This window comes from Bradysia coprophila (genome assembly GCF_014529535.1).
Source record: "Bradysia coprophila strain Holo2 chromosome X unlocalized genomic scaffold, BU_Bcop_v1 contig_173, whole genome shotgun sequence".
Classification (NCBI taxonomy): domain Eukaryota; kingdom Metazoa; phylum Arthropoda; class Insecta; order Diptera; family Sciaridae; genus Bradysia; species Bradysia coprophila.
The window spans coordinates 6,178,681-6,202,421 of record NW_023503302.1 but is presented as its reverse complement, the minus strand read 5'-3'; the positions used below and the strand labels follow the sequence as shown (position 1 = coordinate 6,202,421).

Below are 23,741 nucleotides of genomic sequence, written 5' to 3'. Positions count from 1 at the left end.
AGGTAAATTGTGCATTGTTTGGTTTAAAAAAAATTCAGCGCTGGGTTATTTCCATGTAAATATAATTTCGTTATTAAAATACACAGCAATGGTATACGGCGCGGCATTTGCTTATTGATCTGGCACAAATGTTTGGTTGCCAATATCAATGTTGACATTAAAAAAAATTTGAACAACACAAAAGCGAACTTGTTCTCATCCTAATTGAGTGGGTGTAATTCGGAATAATTTCATTTTTTTACGAAACATATTTCAGACGACAAAAATCTTTTCATTATTAAAATTAAAAGCGAAATTTCGCATCCAATTTCAATGCCTTACCCTAAACAAACTTGACAATAATCTTACATTTATCTAAAGACATTCTCCGAAAACAATAAGAAAATTGTGCCAGTATTACGTTCATTCACATTTCATACACTCTCTTGCGTATTGTTCGGCTTCTCCATTCTGAAAATGTTTCGGTCTTCTTTGGAAATCTTGAATATTTAAACTGTTTTCTGAAATATTTTTCATTTTTTTCCTCTTCCTATATTCACGTGAGTGGCATTACCGACAGTATATTATAATGGCATCAGCATACAAAGCGAAAAACAGTCAACCAAAATGATTCAAGTATTTAAATAAATATATGTTGTGTGTAGTACACACATGGTAGATGAGTAATCGGTGGGGGGTGCTTCAGTCATAATAAATGTTCACAAGCTTCAAATGGCCTACAAGCTAATTTCTCGACTCTTATCATAGTTGCTTTTTCTCTTCCATGTTACAAGACGTTTTGTATTCTGGATAGGAAGCGCTTTTATGTTATGCATACGTTTAAAATTGATTGCTTCAGTTCATGTAACTTACATACAACATTGTGAGAATGAAGATTTTCCCTTTCGCTGAGCTGCCATTTTAAATTACATGATAGTTGTTCGGAGAATTGGCAATGAGGAACGCTTTTTGTGTAACGAGGAGATTTAATGTAAATGTTAAACTCGATGAGGACCACAATGTATGAATTGGAACACATTCATTTACTATACATTGAATTATGAACAAGTCAATATATCGTTTACCATATACCTTTATCACAAATCTAGCGATCTAATAGATTTGCGATAAACGTATGGTTGGCCCAACAAAAAATTCCTTTTGATAAAAAGTTCAACATCAAACCAATTTTAAAAGACTTCAAATAGTAGCTAGATCGCATATGCTTATTTATGCATCAGTTATCTTTTATTTAAATTTAAAATATGGAATAAATATATGGGACATTCCACGTTAATGCTTAGTTTCCTCTTACCAAAAAAGTACTCCGTGTGAGAGACAAAATTGAATTTTTCAATTTTTGCTTTGTTTTTTTGACAGCTCGCTCTCTCACGTAGTGTTTTTTGTTGACTTTTTTCAATATCTCCGACAATACTCAATCTCGAAAATTCTTTGACTGAAGTTACTCAGTTAATTTAACTTTGTAGCTCTTTTCTTCACGATATATTTCGTATTACGTTTAGGCCGAAAGGACACGAGCAATTTTGCGTTGATGGTATTGACAATTATGCTGCATTTTTCATTGTTTCATTGTCATCGAAATACAATGGAAAACGCAGCACAATTGTCGATCCCATCAATGCAAAATGGAAATTGACAGATAAGTGTTTTTTCCACGATAAGTGTGACATATTCACAAATATTTCATATAATAAAACTAAATTTTTTAACGCATTTTAACTATAATAATACGTGCTGACGTAGAACAATCTGTTATCTTGTATGCGTGAAACTGTAGTTTGGAAAAATTGAGATTTCCACATTTTTTGGAGTAGAAAAATTAAGAAAATTGTTTCTTGTCTCTGCTTTCAAGCTTTATTGAGGTTAATAGGTTAATATAAATCCCAAAAATTTTAAATTTTGAATCATGACTCCTCTTTGTCACCTGCAAATGTTACAATACTCAGTTACGAAGGTTTTATCTCAATTTTCTATAACAAGTTGGCAATAACTTTTGTTGTCGTGCGGCCAGAAAACTGTGTAAAGAAAAACCAGTTTTTTGCATTTTCTGACCGCACGACAACAAAATACCGTTTTGTCCCACTGGAAAATTTTTGTTTTGACATGTGGGACAGACTTCCCACATGCTCCAACAAAAAATGTCCCCCCAAAAATATTTTTCAAAGAACTCCGATTTTACAACAAGCTGCGAAAGTATTGCGTAAATTGACGTTTGTAAAAAAATTGAGGATCTCACTCCTGTACATAAGATCTTGTTGCTAACACGTTCGTAAATTGGGTGTTTTTCGCATACGATGTATTGCCGAACTTGACCGAACTCGTATCGGCAATCTCAAATCTAATGCGTAAAACACCCCAGTTTCTAACTAGTTACCAAAATAGCTATTTTCGTCGAATTTTATCCATGATTTAAAAAATTAAATGCAAATAGATTGAAAAATACTGAAAATCTCATGTCAGAGAATATCGAGACGAAAATCGAAATAAAAATACATTTTCTATTTGTTCATCATCAGCCACCATAAGACAGGATTTACACAGCAATGCAAATGAAAGCCAAAAATCACCTGAAATTTCCGTTGTTCTTCGGCATGATTATATATCCAACAAAAATTTTCATGTGCATTACCATGTAAATCCACAATTATTGTTTTCATAGCAGACATAGATGGATACATACCACGTACTTAAAAGACAAATATTCATCCAAATTATTTCTTCCGCTTCCGTGAAACAAAAATCTCAATGTACTTCCAATGTAAGCTGAAATTAATACGATGATTTTTTCCCTTTGTTTCAGATCTAACAACCACAACATGAAGTGAAGACTTGTAACAGCTTAAATGTCGAATATTCAATATGAAAATCATAATTTAAATAAAATGTAGACAATGCAATAAAATAGAAGAACAAAAAAAAAACACTTAACCCCATTCCCCCGCATAATTACACTGCAAAATAAGAATCTGCACTTAAAAAAGAAGAAAATGATATTGAATTAATGTGATTATTAAATTAAGTTATGATAAGTAAATGAAGTAGTTCAATAACAAGCAAAAATGTCAAGCAACAATAAAGAAAAATCAATTCGATGCAATTAGACTTCAAGGACTCGTGCATTGAGAATACAAAGCGAGCCGAGAGATAAATGATTCAACATACAATCGATCGAATGAATGACAACAAACCGATAAAATGACTTTAAATCTACTGTGCTTCTACTGTTACATAATATTTTCTGCAACCGGATGTCAAGTAAATAGTGATCCAGCGCCTGGACGTTCGCCCGGTCCACCAATCGGAAATGTTGACAATACAAATGCATACGCTAACATAAATCCGAATCAAACGCTGCAAGACAATGGCACATTCGAGTTCAACGAAAATGTCAACAGTTCAGAATCAAGCAATAAACAACAAAACGAAGACAAAATCATAAAATCCTCGACTAAGCTGAAAACTTTTATCAACCAAATAAATTCTGCAAAGTTCAATAACCAAAAGAAAAATTTGGAAAGTTCACGCTCGGTGGTGAGTGATAAAAATAAACACTGCAAGCGAGTTGATACGTATATTGGTGGTGATGAAGAGAAAATCGTTAGCATTGAAAGAGGAAATGACGAAACGGTTACCGTTCCGATCAAGTTTGACGTAATTCATGACCTGTTTGACACACAGCGTGGTCTCGTAAATGGTTTGATATACACAGGTGAGTGAAGCTATTTTACCATAACTATCCCTTATCCATCTGCAAAGTGGTCGACACAACCACTTCAGGCTTGTAGCCTGATCACTCGGCATTTACCACTCTATGACTCACGATATAATACCACAACAACCGAGTTATATTGGAATTTCAATATATCTCCATACGGTAAACACGAACACGATATCCCCTGCATTGTGTACCACAGTAATGTTCATGAAAAATACTATTTTCTCAAATCAGTGACGAAAACCAGAACTTTCGTTGGTTTTTTTGAGAAAAACGTTGTATGCAACTCATTGATAAATGCGTTTTTATGCGCGCGGTGTAATTAACTTTATTTTCTTCTCTCAATAGCCCATGAGAAAATTGAGCTTTGTTGACAATTGGTCGAATGATTTTTCAAGTGATAAAAGCGCATCACTTTCTCTCCCGTGTGGAGAAAATTGGACTTTACATGCTTATGCATGGTAAACTACACTTTACGTAACGGTTTGTGACAGTGAAAATGCGCTTCGCTTGAAGGGTCGATCAACTTACATTTTTCTGTCACTTTCGTCCCTTGGGCTTACATTTTGCAACTTTCGTCTACGGTAGGCAGCATAGTTACATATTTACGTATCTGTCGCGGACGGTAGATTTTCGGTGGTTGTAGCCCGAACGAAGTGAGGGCGACAAGCAAAAGTGCCTAAAATGTAAGATGTTCGATGAACATCGCACTCGTTGGAATTTCTTGTTTTATCCTTTCAGTAAACAAATAACTATTTTAGGCACAAGATGTGTGTTGTCACTCGAAGTCACACGCCGTCACATCTAGAAGCATCTATCGTACAGTTCCATAAATAACTATTTTGTACTGCTCATTACGTCATTTAGACAAGTCGATGGTAAATTTGGTGTTTCTGTACATCGAATTACAAAATTTTTTGTTTAACCCTGTCATCGAAATGTTGCTGTTCTACTGTCCCCTACAAGATGCTTATTCAAACTCACCACTGATTCTCGTTTTCGCATTTTCACATCTACTGCGAAAAACGACTCCAATGGAGTCACTCCATATAGTTACTTGTATCGAAATTAGCTATTCTTTTTTCCAAGAAACTACTGCACCTTCGTGAAAATTGCTGAAATACGTATGACGTTGTTATCCCTTTCCAATTTCGATTTTATCGTTTTTCGTTCAGTAACACACTGAATGTTATACATATAAAAGTTTTCTTCGGCCACAGAAATATTTAAAATGGAATTTAATGGCCCCAATTGTCTCGTTTTGTGTTGCTCGTGTTTGAAATAAATGCGATATTTGCCATACACAATTTCTTCGTGTACACTGCTATTCTAAATATTGATTAGATAGTAGACTCCTATAAATGTATATATACCTATAGTACACACATAAGTTCAGGAAGTGGATTTCCATTAAAATGTTTTAGACGGTTTTATGTGTCTTGTCACGTGAATCTACTGTTAAGAACGTAAATGCTCGACTTAAGAGCTTTTATATCCATTGACCCGTGTTAACAATTGTGAATTTAAAATGGATTAGTTTTAGGTCAACTGTCTATATAATATCGTTTGCGATGACACTTCTAAATGTTTTCCAAATTATTGCGAACTTCGTTTTGTCAAGTTAGTTTTTCTTATATACACTTAGCATTTGGCAAAACGATCAAATTAATACACGATAAGATGTGATTACAATTGTGGTTTTTCGTCGTTAGTTATTCTCAATTTCAATAAGTCATATTTACCAAATCAACAGATTTCTTTTTAGCCCCGTACGAAGTACTGGGGGCTTATAAGATTAATATGCCGTTTGTAACACGTCGAATTGGAAGCAGACAGTAAGGGCAAAGCATTTGGTTATGTTCATAGATGACGAATCCGCAATAAAAAAAATGTCCGTCCGTCCGTCCGTCCGTCCGTCCGTCCGTCCATCCGTCCGTCCGTCCGTCCGTCCGTGACCCCTCTAGCTTGAGTAAATCACAACCTTTTCTCAAAATTCTTTTTTTCCCCGATTGGTATCGACAAAAGTAAGGTCAAGTTCGAAAATGGGCATGGTAGGGTCGGCCCTTCCAGAGCTAGGGCCCTATAGGTGTTTTTCAGTCTTTCGACGATATCTACCGAAATACGCACGCAATAGCTGCTTGTGATATATCAAATGAAAGGTATTGACGAGTAGAACAAAGTTGCTGAACATTGTTTTTTGGTAAGATGCAACGTGGGCTTGTTGGGAGGGCTCAAAGGTCGTTACTCGGCCCTAAGTGTTTTTTGCACATATATCGAGTAAATCTCATCCGATTTTGCTAGTTTTAGTTTTTTATGGAAGGTAATTGAATACCGAAAAGAACGTGACGAAAAAAGTTTCAAATTAGGGCCCTTGGACTAAGGCCACTACTCGGCCCTAAGTGTTTTTTGCACATAAATCGAGTAAATCTCATCCGATTTTGCTAGTTTTTGTTTCATTTGAGAGATAATTGAATGCCGAATAAACTGATGGCGAAAAAAGTTTCAAATTTAGGCCCTTGTATTAAGGCCGCTACTCGGCCCTAAGTGTTTTTTGCACATAAATCGAGTAAATCTCAACCGATTTTGCTAGTTTTTGTTTCATTTGAGAGGTAATTGAATACCCAATGGAAAGTTGGCAAAAAATTTTGGGTTTCTAAAATAATGTCGTAAATTGTTGGTTTTATTTGAGAGGTACTTCGTACGGGCTTTCGTAATTGCGCTATGCGCAATTTTAAAAATGAACAGTTTCAGTAAATTTGACAATGCCCAACTTGACTTGCATTTTGGTAACAGACGCATTAGAGGGTTGTAGACGTATTAGGGTTTATTAGGGCTACGGACGTATTATGGTTGCGGACGAAATAGGATTACGGGTTGTACGGGGCTAAGTCGCAGCAAACGCTCCGACTGTTCTGATGCCTTGTTTCTGGAAAAAGCAATGAACATTCTCTACAAAATGTTAATATAAGATTATTGATACATGAGATGGACGATTGCTTGTCGAGATGGCCCATGTATCGATATCCTATTTTTTTTACCAATCAAACTGTTAAATTTCACGTTGGTTAGCACGCCATCTGGATATTTTGAAAATAGCCAATATGCGATGGTATCGATCGGCAAAGACGAGCTGAATAATTTGACGGCATTTCTCGGGAAAATAATTATATTTGAACTCTGCAATAGGATGTCATAAACATTGTATTTGAATCGGTAATCTTTTGACATATCACACACTATACATCTTGTTTGCAACTCAATCTTGAGCATTCATTTAACCAGTTAGTATTCACAACATGCATTTCTCAAATTGGATACAAAGTAGACGAAAATTATGGTAAAATGTCGCTTTATAATCCCGACAAAATCAAATCTGCTAAACAATCTGAAAAGTTGATCCAATATTTTTGAAACTAAAACCGAGCTGAATAAGCGAGCTGAAAAGGATCAATGTTCTAAAAATATTTATTTTGCAGCTTCGATAAAATCTCCATTTAAACAAAATGAGTCTCTATTCTATGTAAATGGACAACGGGCAGCTGTACCGTTTATTAAGTTTTTGCATGATTATAACCCTCTTGAAATAGAAAACCGTTAGAATGAAGTGGGTTGGAACAAATCTTTTCTTTTTTCCTTTTTTTTCTAAACTACGGCACATTCTAAAAAGCTATACAGTCAGTGGCGACATAAGCTTAATAGTAAAATAACGGGACATAAAGGATTTTGGAATCGGTACTCGAGTAGCTTAATTCTGTTTACGAAAAGATAAAAAAAGCAAGAGATAAACAAATGCCATGTCGCTATACATCTGAGTTTTCTTTATCGGTTCTAAGAATTGAACTCTAAAAACAATTTGTTTTTCATTTTATGAAATGATTTTCTAACCCTATTGTTACATCGTAGCTTCTAAAGAAATAGTCATGTATGACATCCAGGGGCGAACTGCTGAACTGACCGGACTGGGCCACATGGTGAAAGACAAGCCCGATTTTTACTTTTTGTTCACTCTTCACTCTTGATAGTGAGGACATTGCAGGGACTATTTTGTGAAAAATTAAATAATGATTAAATAATTGGAAGCTCATAAATCAAGAAGAATGTGGAAAAATTCAAGATTTCACAAAATTAGGATTTGAATTTATGTACATTTGAAATCACTCATAACCGCTGGAGTAATATTGAAGCAAAACATTTCTATCTAACAACGAAAAACAAATCAGTAGCAATCGAATTGGTATACGAATTAGCAACCATAGCTAAAGAACATCTTTAAGGGTATACTACCAAATAAGTTTCCAAATATTTTTTATCTATGAAAGTAGACAGAAGACTTCTGCAAGCCAATAAAAATGTCAAATTGTGTCCGATTAACTTCATAAAATTGAACGATAAAAAGTGAATAAAACGAAAAAGAAAAATGATTTTATTATTAGAATGATACAAATTTAAGGCATTTAGCAGAATTTTTCATCTTGCATTGAATTATAAAGCAGTTTTATAATATGACTAATAAGCAAGACATTCGACCACTGTTTCGATCTCGGAGAAAATATAATACGTCTTTCATATTAATCAGTTCAAAAATACCATTTCTAATCAGGCCATGGCGACATGACAGTGGTACTTGAAATTTCAACTCATAACCAAACTTACTGACTCGTGGCCATTCTGTGGTGAAGCTACCACAAAGTAGGTGTGTTTGGCTGATGAAGGTTTACTTTCTTAGACAATATCACTACCGAAGCGATAAAAGAACATTTTTCAATGTTGGAGTGTAGTAAAAACCAAAAATATGATCAAGATTTTGAACTCAATAACTTATATCAAATCATTCTAGAGTCTAGTTCGGAGATAAATGCGATTTTAAGTGGGAGCTGAATGGAAAGCTCGAAAATGCCTGTAATAAATTCCAAAAAGATTTTTCAATCTGAGCCTGGAATTGTATCTGTATTGTTGTTTCGTCGACGCAAAAAAGCAAAGATGAACTCTGACTTGTGTTCTCGCATAAAGCAGGTTAATAGTATAGATTATATTGGATGCTGCGAAAGTGATTCATTACTAATGTAACAATTTTGTGATAAAAATAAACTCGCAAGTTGGTTTTTTTGAGCAACCAGTTTGCTAGTTTCTATTCTTTCGTTTTGTTCTGGCTTCTGACCCATGCAATTGATGTACAGGCTTTAACATTTCAAATGTCTCACTGTCATTTTTTTCAAAGAATGTCATTGTCAATTCGAAATTACACAATGAAATTCTCAGAAAAATTTGACATTTGAAATGTCAAAAACTGTAAATTATTATTCTGTAGAACAAAAGTGTAAACAGAAAATTTGTAAAATGTCTGCTTCATTTTATATCTCACTTTAAAAGCTGTAATTTGAATAAGACTAAAAGGATATCTCGATCCATTCAATGCACCAAAATCCAATGAACCAAAAATATTAATTATGTAATGGATCATTTTCGCAGAGGGCAAACTGCTATGTAATGGTTAACTTTCGCATTGGTCACGCAATAAAATAAGTGAAAAATCAGCAAAAGGCGAAATTCATGAAGTTGGCATGAAACATTAATGAAAGTTTCGAAATGTACCATTTGAAGTTTTCCTTGAAATTTCCTCGAAGTTTTCTCTCAGGGAGGCATAAAATTCAGCAAAATGTGCTGTGTATATTTATGTTAGAAGTCTCACTCAATAAATCAAAACACTTTCTAAGAGGCAAGACATTCATGCAATTCCATTTTTCATTTTTTTTTTCTATTTTCAAACTGTTGGTGTTGATTGGCGAGTGTTCAAATAGTTCTGGCCTAAATACTGGTCTTAAGCGATTGTTGTGTTCATGTGATTCTATAGATTATTTTTACTCCTTATACACACATCTTGCGGAAAAACAAGCTCCAGTTCCATGTGAATCTATTTTCAAATTGTTTCCATCCAAAGATATTCCTAAATGATAATAATTCGTTAAAGGCTGACTGTTGTGTTTGAATGGAAGATACAAACAACACTACACGCAGCACACACACTTCTATTTTTATAGAGATCATTTATTGTATCGTGTGTGTATATTTATTCTGTTATTTATAATTGTAATTTATGGTTTTGTTGTTGATGGCAATATCAATAAATTCAGAAGGAACTTTTATTTTATCAAACAACAACAGATCGGCGATGCTAGGTCATTCCATGCATGAATAAAGTTAGAGTTGAATGAGGAAGGATGAGAAATGATGTATACGTGGTCGGAAAAGATAAAAGACTCTGTCCGCCAAATTACACAAATTAAATTCAACGAAACGTTTCTGAAATTCGTCACTTCCTCGGCTATAAGTTAAATTTTTGAGCAACTGTTCCGAAATATACTTTTTTCAGCATTAATGATCATAGACTTTTTTGGTAAAGAGCCTGAGGTAAGGTTTGTCAACAATTGCTAGAATTGGGGCACTGACTCTCGTGGACAACTTTGATCTTTTCAAATATTCCATTCGAGTTCATTTTTTCGATGAACAAACCGTGCTGTAATGTCGTGTCCCATTTGAATGTTTCGTCTTTTACTTGTTACCCGTGTTATTATCTAAGAATATATTTTCTTTTCGGCATAAACAAATAGGGAACAAGAATACTTATTCGGGAGTTAGAAACTTGATTTCCCCACGCGTGGTTCAGCACCGATCCAGATTCACGTGCCGTTCAATCTCTACAAGATAAAATGCCACCAAAAGTTTACAAAATTTGTTGACAGTATCTCGTTCTAAGTTTCGAATCATTGACTAAAGAATCCCGTGTAGATTCAAGCCGTTGCGTTCTTAACCAGAACGTTTTTGCAAAGTGGATCACAATGGTTGCCCAATACTCATGGATTAACACCTTAGAAACCCGCCACCAACTAACGAGATGGCGAAGGCAAAGGTGCCAGAGCACCACTCATGATAATAGTCATTCAATCATCATTGTAATCGACCAATGGTACAAAACTTTATTTTACCTGTAAAACATACTAATTCCAGGGGTGGCGTTATCGTGCAATGTGGCAGGAGTGTTTATCGCCCACAAACACCAAACACACCTCAGACGACAAAATTGTAATGCAACCACCATGAAACCCACATTTTTTTTCTTCAAAAAGAAAATCTTAGATCGGATATAATTGTAGAATACGTAGCGTAAAACTACGAAATACGAGCCGCTGTTGTAATATGAGCCGAGTTGAACGAACAAAAGTAAAGACAATACAGGGCTCGTATTACAGCAGCGTGTCGTATTTGTTAGTTTTACCCCATCTATGGAAGAAATGGTAGAAAATTGATACGAGGGTTTTAGTCTTACGGAGCTTTTGGCCGAGGGACAAATTCAACCATTGCGTTGAGAATCAAATTTTGAGTTTATTGTATACATGATACAAGACGCACTAAATGTGTACAAAACAAACATTTTGGGTGTAAACCGGACTAAATGTGTTAAAAAAACCACCATTTTCGGCATTGATACCTAGCCTATGCGATGCTCTAACACCTGCCTGAAGTAGTTGCAAAAGAAGTTGCAAAAGAAGTTGCAAAAGAAGTTGCAAAATTCGTAAAAGGAAAATGTTTCTTGCGACAACTTTTGCAACTACTTCAAAAGACTGTGAGCAACCTGAAGTAGTTGCAAAAGAAGTTGAAAATTTTGTAAAAAGGAAATAGTTTTTGCAACAAGCTTTGCAACTACTTCAAAGGGCTTGCTCTAATAGCAATGATACACGAACATAACGCAACTTTCTGTAACGAAGTAGTAACTAATTCGTTCATCAGAAAGCTCTACTTTTCTTTCGAAAATTTCTATATTCTCCTTCAAATTTTGCGTTCAGTTTTTTCACTGCAATTTTGGCGGAACATAACAACAACAAAAATCTTAAAATTCTCTCTGCCAAAATTTTTAATTTATTCATTTGAAAACATTTAAAACAAGCATTTCCAAAATAAAAAAAATGTTTTCCATTTAAAACAACATTGCATCAGAAAACATGCACATCCGATAGCTGCAAACGAACGTTTACTCAATTAGCAAGACAACAGCAAAGTATACAAATTTTTTTAATGACCAAACATTGCATTGTTATCAAACGGAAGCCTGTATTCGTCGCATTATATAAATGTATTAGAACGTGGTCTCCCATTCAATTTAAATTTTCAAAACAAACAATTTCAACGAAAAAATATATTCATAGTGCGGTAGGATGCGGGAATACACGGGTTATTGCAGATGCTTTTTTTTCTTTAATTCTATAACAAGGGGTAGATTTAGAGCTCAGAGACGTTTGCCTACCTCATCGCTTCCCGGATTGAAATCTATGCCACATTGTTACGTAAACATGTGATACAAAAGTACCTTCGTTTTGAAGCCAGTTCTCAGAAACTATCTCAGAAACATTTTCGACTCTTTTTCTGTTAAACTCAAATCAAGTACTTCAACTTCTAAGATAAATGTGTGTTGAACTAGTGGAATTTAAAAAAAAAAATGTCTCTAACAGCGTTTTTGGGTGTGGCAGAAAAGAAGAGACGTGCCAAAAACATTCTAGTTATATCGTTACAGTGACATAAATCTCTTCTACCCCATATGATTTGCTTAAAAGTATATGACCTCTTAGTCCATATGGACTTCCCGCAACTTCCTCAGCGCAGTATGTTCTCTTGAGGGTATAAATAAAATTAAACACAGACAATAATGGCTCGTTAGCGGTGTAAATACTGTGGAACATTTTTATCCAATCTCATTCGGTATTCCGACACGTAGGTCGTTCATTTCGATTTACTTTATAGCCAAAACAAAAATGTTTTCAAGCTTCACTCATTTCTCTGTCCCTTTTTTTAAATTTATTCAGTTGCGAAAAAGAATTCCAATTCCAAACATATGAAATGAACGTGAGGAAATTAAATAAAATTTGTTTGCGGTAGCTTGGTTTTTCTTTTCCATTAATCCGCTGTATTTCATATCGCTCCAATTTGTATATAGCATTGCACTTGGTCGTTATGTCACATAATACGACTAGATTAGAAATGACTTCATTTAAATAAAATTGTCTTCCACTGACAATATAAATCCAATCTCACTGGTACGCTCAACCATCACAAATCGCATGAACATAATCAAAACCCATGAAAACGTGAATGCAAATCACTCCCAAGACTTATGTCTTCACGTCGAACGGGCGAAAGGAATCTCCGTTTGTAAAAAAAAACGTTGTTTTCGTTTGGGTTTTTTTTTCGTGTTCCTTCCCCAACAATATTGCGAGGAAACAAGCATATCGACAGACAAATGACACACTAACAAAAGCTGGTTCGGGAAGTCGAGAAAAATGTTTTCGTTTAATATTTTTATTTGAATGCACCTTCCCTTGCCATACACTGCTGCCTTTTTCCATTTCCGTTTCTTGTACGCTTCCGTTGTGTAAATTTAGTGCCAACATTGAAGCATAAGTTAAATAAATTGGAAATAAAAATGTTGCCTTAAATTTATATTTCGTTTATTATTAGTAGCTGAAGAATGTATAGTTACGGGAGAATGTATTACCATCCCTCTCCAGTCAATCAACGTTCGTGCATTAAATTATTCAATCGTTTTTCTTTACTATTTTGCTTATAGGTTATGAACGAAGTGATTTTCTTTTTGTTTAAACCCACCACACACTGAGCGATGTTAGAAGTTATAATTTATACATGAATTTTATATAACCGTACCGTACACCTATTATACCTACCAAAGAACATGTTACATAAATATTTCGATGAAATACGGATACGTTTTCGTAGATATGCGCGAAATCGTTGGGTCATGCACACCAGAAGTACGAGTGCGTTCAAATGTGACGTCTTGCTTACTTATGGAATTTTTGACAACACTCTCATCGCTCGTCGCGCTGCATTATCAAATGGTGATGTACTTCAGAGCACTCGGTTAAAAAATCTCTACCACTTTCGGTGGATTTTATATTGAAAACAGAACTAAAGAAAGTTTTCCTCATGGCTTAACGAGCCTAACGTGGAACATGTTTGATGATTTCAACTTTCAGTGTTCTTATGATTGAAGGTACGTGACGTTAAGATTATCGTATTACATCCTCCCCGTCGGATTTCAACCCATTTTTCATCCTCCCTCTGTCCTTTTTTTTGAAAATGTTCAATCTTAAAGTGTAACGTTACATTTGAACGTTCCCTGAAACAAAAACCTGAGACCGAAATTCGCTACAAATTTTCGCCTCCAGGACAGCTTTTTCGACATAAATGAATGAAAATATTTACCGTTTAATTACGAAAACTTTTCCAAAATTCTTTTATTACGGTAAACACGAAATGGCACGTTTCGAAAGTTTTAAATTTTGCCTAAATATCGGTTTTGTGAGCTGAAAATAATAATGAAGGTGAAATTGGTTGAAGCACCGCTTTTAATTAAAAAAATCACGAGGCTGCTGGAAAAAAAATTGTCGATGGTGTTGGTTTCCATGGGTCAATCTCTCAATCCGAATTCCGCTCGTAGTTTCTTGCATTAAAACTCCAACTCCATTGTATGTGTTTGTTTATCCTTTCCAAATTTTGTACACATTGTGTTTTCAGCTTTCAGACACAAGCTTTCAATTTTCAATTTTAGTTCATATGATTCACTTGAAATGAACCGGCATGAATACCACTGAATATGACTTTTTCAACTAATTGGCGGTTTGATTTGTTAACTCAGTCCGACTGGCTCGAGTTGTTAGAATCGGAAAAACCATTGTTTGCGTAATTAAACAGAAGTCAATCTCTCACCTCTCTCTCTCTCTGAGAAATCGTTTATGGTCTGGGTTATTTCAAAGTTTCATTTAAATGCTCAGTTAATGTAGTTTTTCTTCACGCATTCCTTGGTCCCAGTGACGTCTGTGGTTCCACTGTAGCCTCTTCACAAAAGAAATTTAAAAAATGAAAATGAAAACGGGAAAGTTATTGGTGCAGTAGGTATCTAGTGCAGTGAGTTCGAATAATTACCCCAAAGGTCATCACTATATCCACTGTTATTACAATATTAAAGGAAGACAAAAATTACTCATACGTGTCTACCTTCGATATCGAGCTAACGATTGATTAAGGGCACCTATGTTGTGGTTATTTGAACTCACTGCCTAAATACCTGCTGCAGCAAAAACTGTCTCGTTCCCATTACTTTATACATTTTTAAGAGTGTTAAATTGTTGCCTATTGATTTATTATTGTACATTTGTATAAACCAAACCCAACCTAAAAGGTCAAGAACGTAAAAAAAACTTCCGACGACGGCATTATTTGCAAGTTTTGTGACTATACCAATCCGGGTGTAACGACTGAAGACACATCCAATCCCAAAAATAATATGTCACCCACACATAAAACGAGGCATGTTTTCGTATTGATTTAAATAAAACATGTCCTGCTTTCGCCAACGAATACAAGAAAATATAATTTTATGATGTTTCTACTTTACACCCTGCATTCATGATACATGAATACGAATTTCTTGATGTCGTAATTTCCTTTTATATCTGTCCGTCCTTTATTCTGGCTCTATTTGCGCTAAGCCGCACATATATATTTTGCACTTCACTCAGCTTTGACTTAGATGTTAATCTGTAGCGAAGCCGACCATAATTCGGTCACACATAATAAACGAATAGAGCAGGAATGAGCACTTTTTACGTAAATATGATTTGAATCGATGAACGTACAGTCTGGTTAAAACAAAAGAACGGAACGTAATTTCAGTTTTTTTTCTTCGTTATATTGCACGTAACTTTTATGTGTGCTAATGACCCCTATGATAGACAAGTCCATAAGAAGTTCTATGCGATCGATCAACGAAATTGTGTGATTAGCAAATTAGCAATGACCCTTTCGTCATTACCTAATATATCAGGTATAATTTGTTACGAACTTCAATTTAAAAATTTACTGCACTATGTGAGGTAAAGTGAATTTTCATTGACAGCGGTCAGACTTTCCTCAATGGAAATGCTGAAAAGAGTTCATTGTTTCTTAACTTCGCATCAATATGGAAGGGAATTTTTCGGCGAGTGTGACTATCCGGTGCCAAATTGTTTTTGAAATTGAAGATCTCTTTGTTTTGTCGTTCCTTTTACCGAATATCAAACACTTTCAATAGCCTACATGTAAACATGTCAGAAAGAAAAGTCTAGTTTTCTTGTGTTCATTGACCTCGAGTTCACCTCGGATCAACAAAATTCCCAAAATTCACACAAAAACTCGACCTTTATAATTATTATGTAGCAGGAGGGGTAATGAGATCGTTACACTTCTGTACATAACACGAACGAGCGTTAGCGAATCACATATATGATTTTATCGTTCCGGGGTGAGTATGTCATACATAAACGAAAACTGGAAAGATACTGACACACATGCACACACACATTGTGCAAAACAAAACGTGTCAACAAATCCATTTCATTCGAAGTCTCAGTAGCCGAATCGGTTAGAGCGCGTCACTTTTATGCGATGGTCTTGGGTGCGCTCCTCGTCAAATTTTTTGTTTTTTTTTTAAATTATTTTTTTAATTAAATACTCACGTAGACTTGCAGAATCCCTTCAAACGATATCTGTTTCGATGTATGACTCAACAAAACGTGCTCTTACGTTGTACATGTTGATCACATCGAGCTTTCAGAGGTTTGTATCTCGGCAGATATTAATCCGATTGAAAAACTAATTACGTTACAGAATTCCTGAGATCACGCACTACACACTGGCATTTTGTTTGATTGAAGTCCGTTTAGTCGAAATTTAATTATTTTACTACTAGCAATTCATACATTATATATTACTCCTTTTTATGTAAATGACTATTACTGTGCTGCAGCAATAGATTTGGTGCATTAATTGCTTATTTACTTCACCCGTTCTGTAATCACTTTGTTTTTGTTTTCAATTTTGCAACACTACTTAATTCCATGAAACTCGTTTGATTTATTTCTCAGTCAAAAATATGCAAATCGTTTGATAAATATTTCCGATGTAGACTTTAGTTCAATATTAGAAGAGTTGCAAACATGACCAGACGGGCTATTTTGTTATTTGTGTTAATTTGTTTCGCCGATTCTGAACCGGATAAGAAATGGTGGAACTCAGCAAGTTTCTATCAGGTATCACCGGTCTCGTTCAAAGATTCCAATAATGATGGATACGGAGACATTCAAGGATTAATTGGTAACTTGAATTACATTGTCGATTCGGGCTTTGACTCATTATTCCTGAGTCCATTTTATGAGACCCCATTCAAGGATTACGGTTACGACATTTCGAATTACACGGCAATCGACCCAAAGTTTGGTAACGAGGCTGATGTTGATCAACTTTTGCTTGAAGCTAGAAGACATGGTTTGAAAGTGGTAGTTGATTTTGTTCCGAATCATTCGAGTAACGAGCACGAATGGTTTATTAATTCAGAAAATGGTATCGTCGGATTTGAGAACTTTTACATTTGGCATTCTGGAATTCCGACCGATACTAGCGATCGACCGCTACCACCCAATGGTTGGGAGTCGTTTTACGGTGGTTCCAGTTGGCAGTGGAGTGAAAAGCGTCAAGCATATTACTATCATGCATTTGGTGTGATGCAACCAGATTTGAATTTACGTGAACCATCCGTACTTGACGAGTTGCAGAAGATTTTACTGTATTGGTTGCAGAAGGGAGTTGACGGCTTCAGGATAGACGCTGTTAGTCAGCTGTTTGAGGATCCAAATTTGGTGGAGGACCCGCTCATCCACAACAACTTAAATGAAACTTATGAGCTGGTAGATCAATGGCGTCGCTTATTTGACAATTATACAATTACAAATGGAGGTGAAGAAAAAGTGTTGGTTCCTCAGGTCTGGGAATCGCAACTGGATGCGTTGGTGAACTATTTCCGCAATGGAAATGGGGATGATCTAACACAGCTACCAACGAATTTCATAATTATAAACGAATTGCATAGAAACTCGCGAGCAGCAGACTATAAACGGACAATCGACAACTACTTAACTGTATTGCCCGAAGGGGCAATTGCTAACTGGTTTGTGAGTGTATGCTAAGAAATGTTCTGTTACAAATTTTACGTTCTTCTCCCACCCATGTAGCTTGGTACTCATGATCATTCACGTGTCGCTTCCCGCATGGGACCAGATCGAATTAGTGGCCTAACAATGCTGTTGTTGACGCTACCAGGTGTTGCCTTTACTTATAGTGGAGACGAGCTGTTGATGTTAGATTACAGAGATATTTCTTGGAAGGACACAACTGACATGTGGGCCTGCAATTCAAACCCTATCGATTACAAAATGTTGTCACGAGACCCGAACAGAACGCCTTTTCAATGGAATGGGTCGATTAACGGTGGATTTAATTCGGGAACGCCGACATGGATACCATCCCATCCCAATTACGTGGAAAATAATTTGGAATTGCAACGAAATTCACCCATGAGCCACTATAAATATTACAAACGTTTGCTGCAGCTGCGGAAACATAGTGCATTCGTTGAGGGTGATTTTTCATCGAAAATTTTGTCGGAAAATGTTTTTGCTTATTCACGTTCGATTGACAACGCAACATTTCTAATTCTCATCAATGTGGGAAATCGCAGTGAAATTATAGACACGGAGGTCTTGAATGCATTGAATGCAGGTGTAAAACATGATTTGAAAATGGTTCTCGTTTCGCCGTCCTCAGCGTTTAGTGAAGGGTAAGAGGAATGCATCAATTAAACAACCGAAAACTTTCAACCTAATTGTCATTTCAATAGTGATGTTGCCGCATCTGATAACGTACCGATGGAACCATTCGATGCTCTTATTGCAGAAATACGTATGACGAATTCGTAATGAATTCATGCATTGCAAACGACGAAATAACAATGATCGTTTAACCCGACATTCCATTTGGTGTGGCACTTTCCATTGGGAATTTTAAGATAAAATATATCTGCAAGTGTAGCCAAGCATTACACAAAGTCTTTTCAAATCCAGACACTCTGCGTTCGAATTAGAAAGAAAAACTATATTTTGAACAGGTAAAATCCCCCCTCGTATGTACACGAACGAAAATTTGTTCAAGTACAACACGGTGGAATTTTCGTATTACTTAAACAATTTTAGTTGAAACTTTTCCGAAATTCATGCCCACACGTTAGTAAGCGGGCGTGACGCAAGGCCGCAACCCAAAATGTTTTAAAACTTAGATATTTGGAATCTAGGCATCCATACGAGTTCAACGAGCTATCACACATTACAGTAACTTACGGTTTGGCTGAGATATTGAATTTCAAAATTTTGGTTTTTGTATGAACATACTTACAAAACCCCGATGAAAACAACTGTGAAATAAGAAAGTCGGATTCATTAACCAAATTAACAACATCATTATACAATAATGAGTTCATATTACGCATCATCCAGTCGTTGTATTTTACTGCAGTGGCTCTGATTCCATTTTTAGGTCGATCCGCATCCGTTTGAACATTTTTTCAGTTTTTCGTATAGGATTGTATGGGGGAGTACCGGATCTTGTCAATTTTAAATGTTTATCGTGTAGCAGGGATTATTACCGATCGAATGGTACCAAGTTCACCGAGTGCTGGTCCACAGGTCCACATTTTATCAGTTTTTCGTATAGGATTGTATGGGGGAATACCAGATCGTAAAACATGGCCATATCGATGCCCTCGACGGCTGTAATGTCTGATACCATTGCATCCACTTCAAGTTCTCCCAATTTAATGTACGTATATACACAGAACACCAGTTTAAGTCACACTTTCCAACCTCAGGCTATACTCGAGTGAGTGAGATAACCATAATATTAAAACTAATTTATTGAACCACACACAATAACATACCATCGATGTGTGTGAAAAGGATAAAATACACGATAATCAAAATGTTAAGATGTGCACATGGTACATTTAGACAAAAACATTTGCGTTCAGTTACGCTCGGAATTGAAATTTTATTTCAAAACTTTGTACACCACCGCTATGCTTTATCGACTACACAAACTACACACGTTCGACGGTGTTCTATTCATATAAAATGTACATAAATATCAGTATACCAATTTCGCTCTTTGTGAAGTAAAATAGAAGAACTTGAGGAGCCTTGAGAAACTTTCTATTTCAAATTTTTTTGTATTTTATTTTTCATAAATTTTTATCCGGTTACATGTTACAATTGAGTGCGTCTAGAGTATACGAAATCCATTACATATACAGTGAACGTATCGTCTGTATAACCATTTTTATTGTAAGTAAAATTTCTGTGTGAAATGTATTTCCTCCTACATCTGCTGACACATAAAGTGTCGGGTGTACACATATACCAGGGTAATATAATTTAATATTTTACCGAAAATTTTACGAATATGAAGTAATATCCTTAAAGTGACTACATTCTCCGCAAGGGTTCATCGAAAGAGGAGATTCCGTGCTGGAAAACATCCATTTGTCCAATTCAATTTCTTTTCAACGACATTTTTGTGGACATGGAGATAACAATTGATCCAATTCAATGGCGGAAATGAACTCTTTCAATGTCTGTTTCTAATCCGAGTTACAATGTTTTAATGGGTTAGACTATATCGTACAAGAAATTTTTTCACTCCCTTCCGATGGCATTTTATATCGTACTTAACGTCTTGTCATAAACGTTTTTTGATGCATTTTAAATATGTTGACAACACAGAAAAAGTGTTTTGAAACATACCCTTGGCAGGTCTCATTGCCTTAATATTTTCCAGTCTATATTATTAACAGCAAACCGAACCAATAGTAGATTACTTATTGTTGTGGATTAATATTATTTCAATGAGTGTGGCGTCTGCAGCTCAAATTAAGAATCTCCAAAACATTACGTAGTAAATTTTTACTCGGGAACGAAAAGCGGATAAACAAGAAAATCCTTTTTCAACTTCAGAAATTTGGGAAAACTAGAAAAACATTCTATCAGAAAATCGAAAAAAATCCTGAAAAGAAGACTAAGGAAAATTCTTAAAAACTTATGAGGAAAATCCCTAAGAATCGATGGAAATCTGTGAAAATCCAGGAAAAATGATAGAGAAAATCCTTAAAAAATCAAAGAAAACTCTCAGAGAAATTCACACTAATCACAGGCTAAGACCGCGAAACAATGGACTGTCACAGCAACGAAAAAAACTTTTTATGCAGCTCAATATCATAATGTTCGAATATTGCGAACTTTAGATGTGACATAAAACGTTGTATGAATCTCGGTGCAAAGTACTTTATTAGGCTCACGATGTATATTATGACACACGGCCTGCGGCACATCTAGGGCCTAATAAAGTACTTTGCACTCGATGTCATAAATACCTATTACTTCATTAGTTCCAATTCTGCTTAATAAAATCCCTGTATATGAGTGTGTGCCGTTGTACAATTAGTACTGTTTACTTTTGTCCCCGGACCTCACTGAAAGCTGCGGCAATCGGCCTGCAATCATATCAACAGTATAATCGAGTCAGTTAACTTCTTTTTGATTTAGTATATAATGTTCAATAGATTGATCCTTTAGTACACAAAACCCAAAGCTTAAAGTCGCTATACAGATGCAATACTCCTTAATTACATCGCATTTCCAGTTTAAAAGTGGTATTTGTTGTATGTACCTACACAATTCTGTGAAAAAAGTTATTTATCCATGTCTAACGGTGTCAATGCAATCCATTTTTCATTAAATCCACACACAAACATTCTGCACGCATCAACGTTTATTAAAATCAATAAGGGGGACGCGAACACAGTATTGGTAAAATGAATCAGTCGAAATAAAACCATTAAGTGTAAAGGTGACACAAGTCCGTCTAAGTTCACTTTCAACATAGCTGATACCGCTAAATTTAACTAATAAAAATTGTCTCGAGCTCGAGATTGCAAATTCCAAAGAAAATCTATTTCATCGGAACTAATTTAACCTTGATACAAAGATTTTATCGATGATCGGTTATGTGACTGAAACGAACACTGAGCATCGCCAATCGCCAGCCTGTTTGAAACGGAACTAAATCAAAGAAACTTCATTTTTCTTATAATTCGCTATGACATGTCCCGTTTCTCCATTTACCTATTCAAATACTCGAGAGCTGATATTATGTTCCTTTGTTTTATATGTTTTGTGGGATAGGACTTGCATCACGCCTGCTTACAGACGTGCAGAGATGACTCGGTGGCAAAAGTTTTCAGAATTTCCTTTCACTTTTCCGAACCAGAGAAATAATCTCAAGAATTTTCAACAACTTAAGGAGGTGATAAACTCGAGTTTCGAATCATTTTTATTTTCGACTGTTCGTTTTTCTTCTTTCTTTTTCTTCAATTTTTTTGTTATCTAAAACTTGTTCAACCGACATGTAATAAATCAAAATTTTTACAGCTATTCCGTGGATGTGCTTTCGTTAGAAATGTTAGCATAGCCAAATAACCAGCTTTTATTTTCCAAATATCCAATTTGTTTATATTCCAATAGCTGGTTTTCATTCGGAAAATTGATTTTTCGTGTGAAATATACGAACAGAGAACATGCTTGGCTACTTTTCATTGTTTCATGTTTACGTTTTTCTTCTTTTTTTTTGCCTAGTTCAACAACCCATTTTCGGAATATATAAAAATCAATTGAACCACATACATGTAACGTACATATAAATAGTATGAGTACAAACTACAAACTTTAAATGTATTTATCCGATTCTGACAGAATCATACGGCCGCAGTGCAGTCTTCGGTTACATTTTACATGTTTTATTACCGTTAAATGGGTGGTCTGTACTCGGTTTGTTTTTGCTAGATTGTTCGGAAAATGCTCTTTATATTGTGTGTGCTTGGAAAGCAATGACATTGCTTTCCAGTAATTTCTTTTCTTCTTCATCGTTTTTTATTGATTCCAATAAAAATCACTCTCCTTTCGTCACAAATTCCTTTTCGGTGAATGTATATCTTCTGCGTGCATGGTTATAAAAGCACAGCACACAGAAAAAAAAGGTTTCGCCTTTTACGTTATGTAATGTTCTATTTTTAATATAATTCACCGTGGTAGCGCGATATACCACATAAACATATTGTAAAACATCTCCTATCAACATTTTTATGAGCACCAGTATTGAAAGCAAATCCCGACCTGAATTTAGATTATAATATTCTGATATGACGATGCTATAATGTGTATCTATCTACATATATGGACGTATAAGATATGGGTGTACGTAGAAGATTTCTCAAGCTCAAAAAAAATTAATGAGCGTCGCAAGTACATTTTCCATGCAACAGTAAACTAGTTTTTTTTTAATTTGAAACATTAATTATAATCTCGTCAATCACATTCATTCGCTTGCAAACCCATCTACACGGAGGGTTCAGAAAGACCAGCGTATAATTATAAAATTATCATCGCAAACATAAAATGAATCTTTACTGTCGACTTACATTGTGAATTTATTGAGATTTTTTAATTACTTTGCTCGCAATCTCCGCAAGCTTCTCGTTATTCGTTAAATTTCACTGCGCCCAAGAGTGAGCGCTCTCTTGTCCATTTCCCCAGTTATATTTTTGTGATGACAACCTTTTTGAAATGTTTCGTGGCAGAAATCGATGGGGGTTGTTCACAAATTACGTAACGCTAAATTTTGAATTTTTTACCGTTCTTTAACCTGACGTAGCTGACGTAACGTACTTTAACAAACGTATAACATGACGATGCTGAAGCGCACTGTGCCAGAAGAATGCGTTACGTAGTTCATGAAAGACATCCCATGTTACTACTTCCCTTACGTTTTACATACACTTTCAGGCAATACACATCTTGCAATATAGTAAGCTCCTACATTGGGTTGGTTAGAGAAGTTTTTTAGCGAAACTTTCGCTGATTTTTTTTTTGCCCGAGTACACAATATTTGGGTCGTCTGTTTTTTAAGTAGTATTGTTCAGGAAAATGTGATAATTCTGGAAAATTACAGCTTTTCGGCGACTATAAATTACCTTTGATCAATA

General features: G+C 35.4%; 2 protein-coding genes across 9 annotated transcripts in view; both read left to right on the top strand.

Moving 5' to 3' along the window:
- The window catches only part of LOC119068348, a 133,138-nt gene that overhangs the window by 35,308 nt on the left and 74,089 nt on the right, over positions 1-23,741 (top strand). For all 8 annotated transcript variants that reach the window (XM_037171910.1, XM_037171908.1, XM_037171907.1 and 5 more), the window contains exon 2: positions 2,801-3,709. In XM_037171910.1, the coding sequence (XP_037027805.1) occupies positions 3,196-3,709 (514 nt within the window). In that variant the 5' untranslated portion in view covers positions 2,801-3,195. The remainder of the gene's footprint in view (positions 1-2,800; positions 3,710-23,741) is intronic.
- On the top strand, positions 16,739-18,789 carry LOC119068349 (maltase 1-like). Its single transcript, XM_037171913.1, has 3 exons — positions 16,739-17,769; positions 17,830-18,434; positions 18,495-18,789. Exons 1-3 carry the CDS (start codon positions 16,759-16,761, stop codon positions 18,571-18,573), a joined length of 1,695 nt encoding a protein of 564 aa, XP_037027808.1. The 5' UTR covers positions 16,739-16,758; the 3' UTR covers positions 18,574-18,789.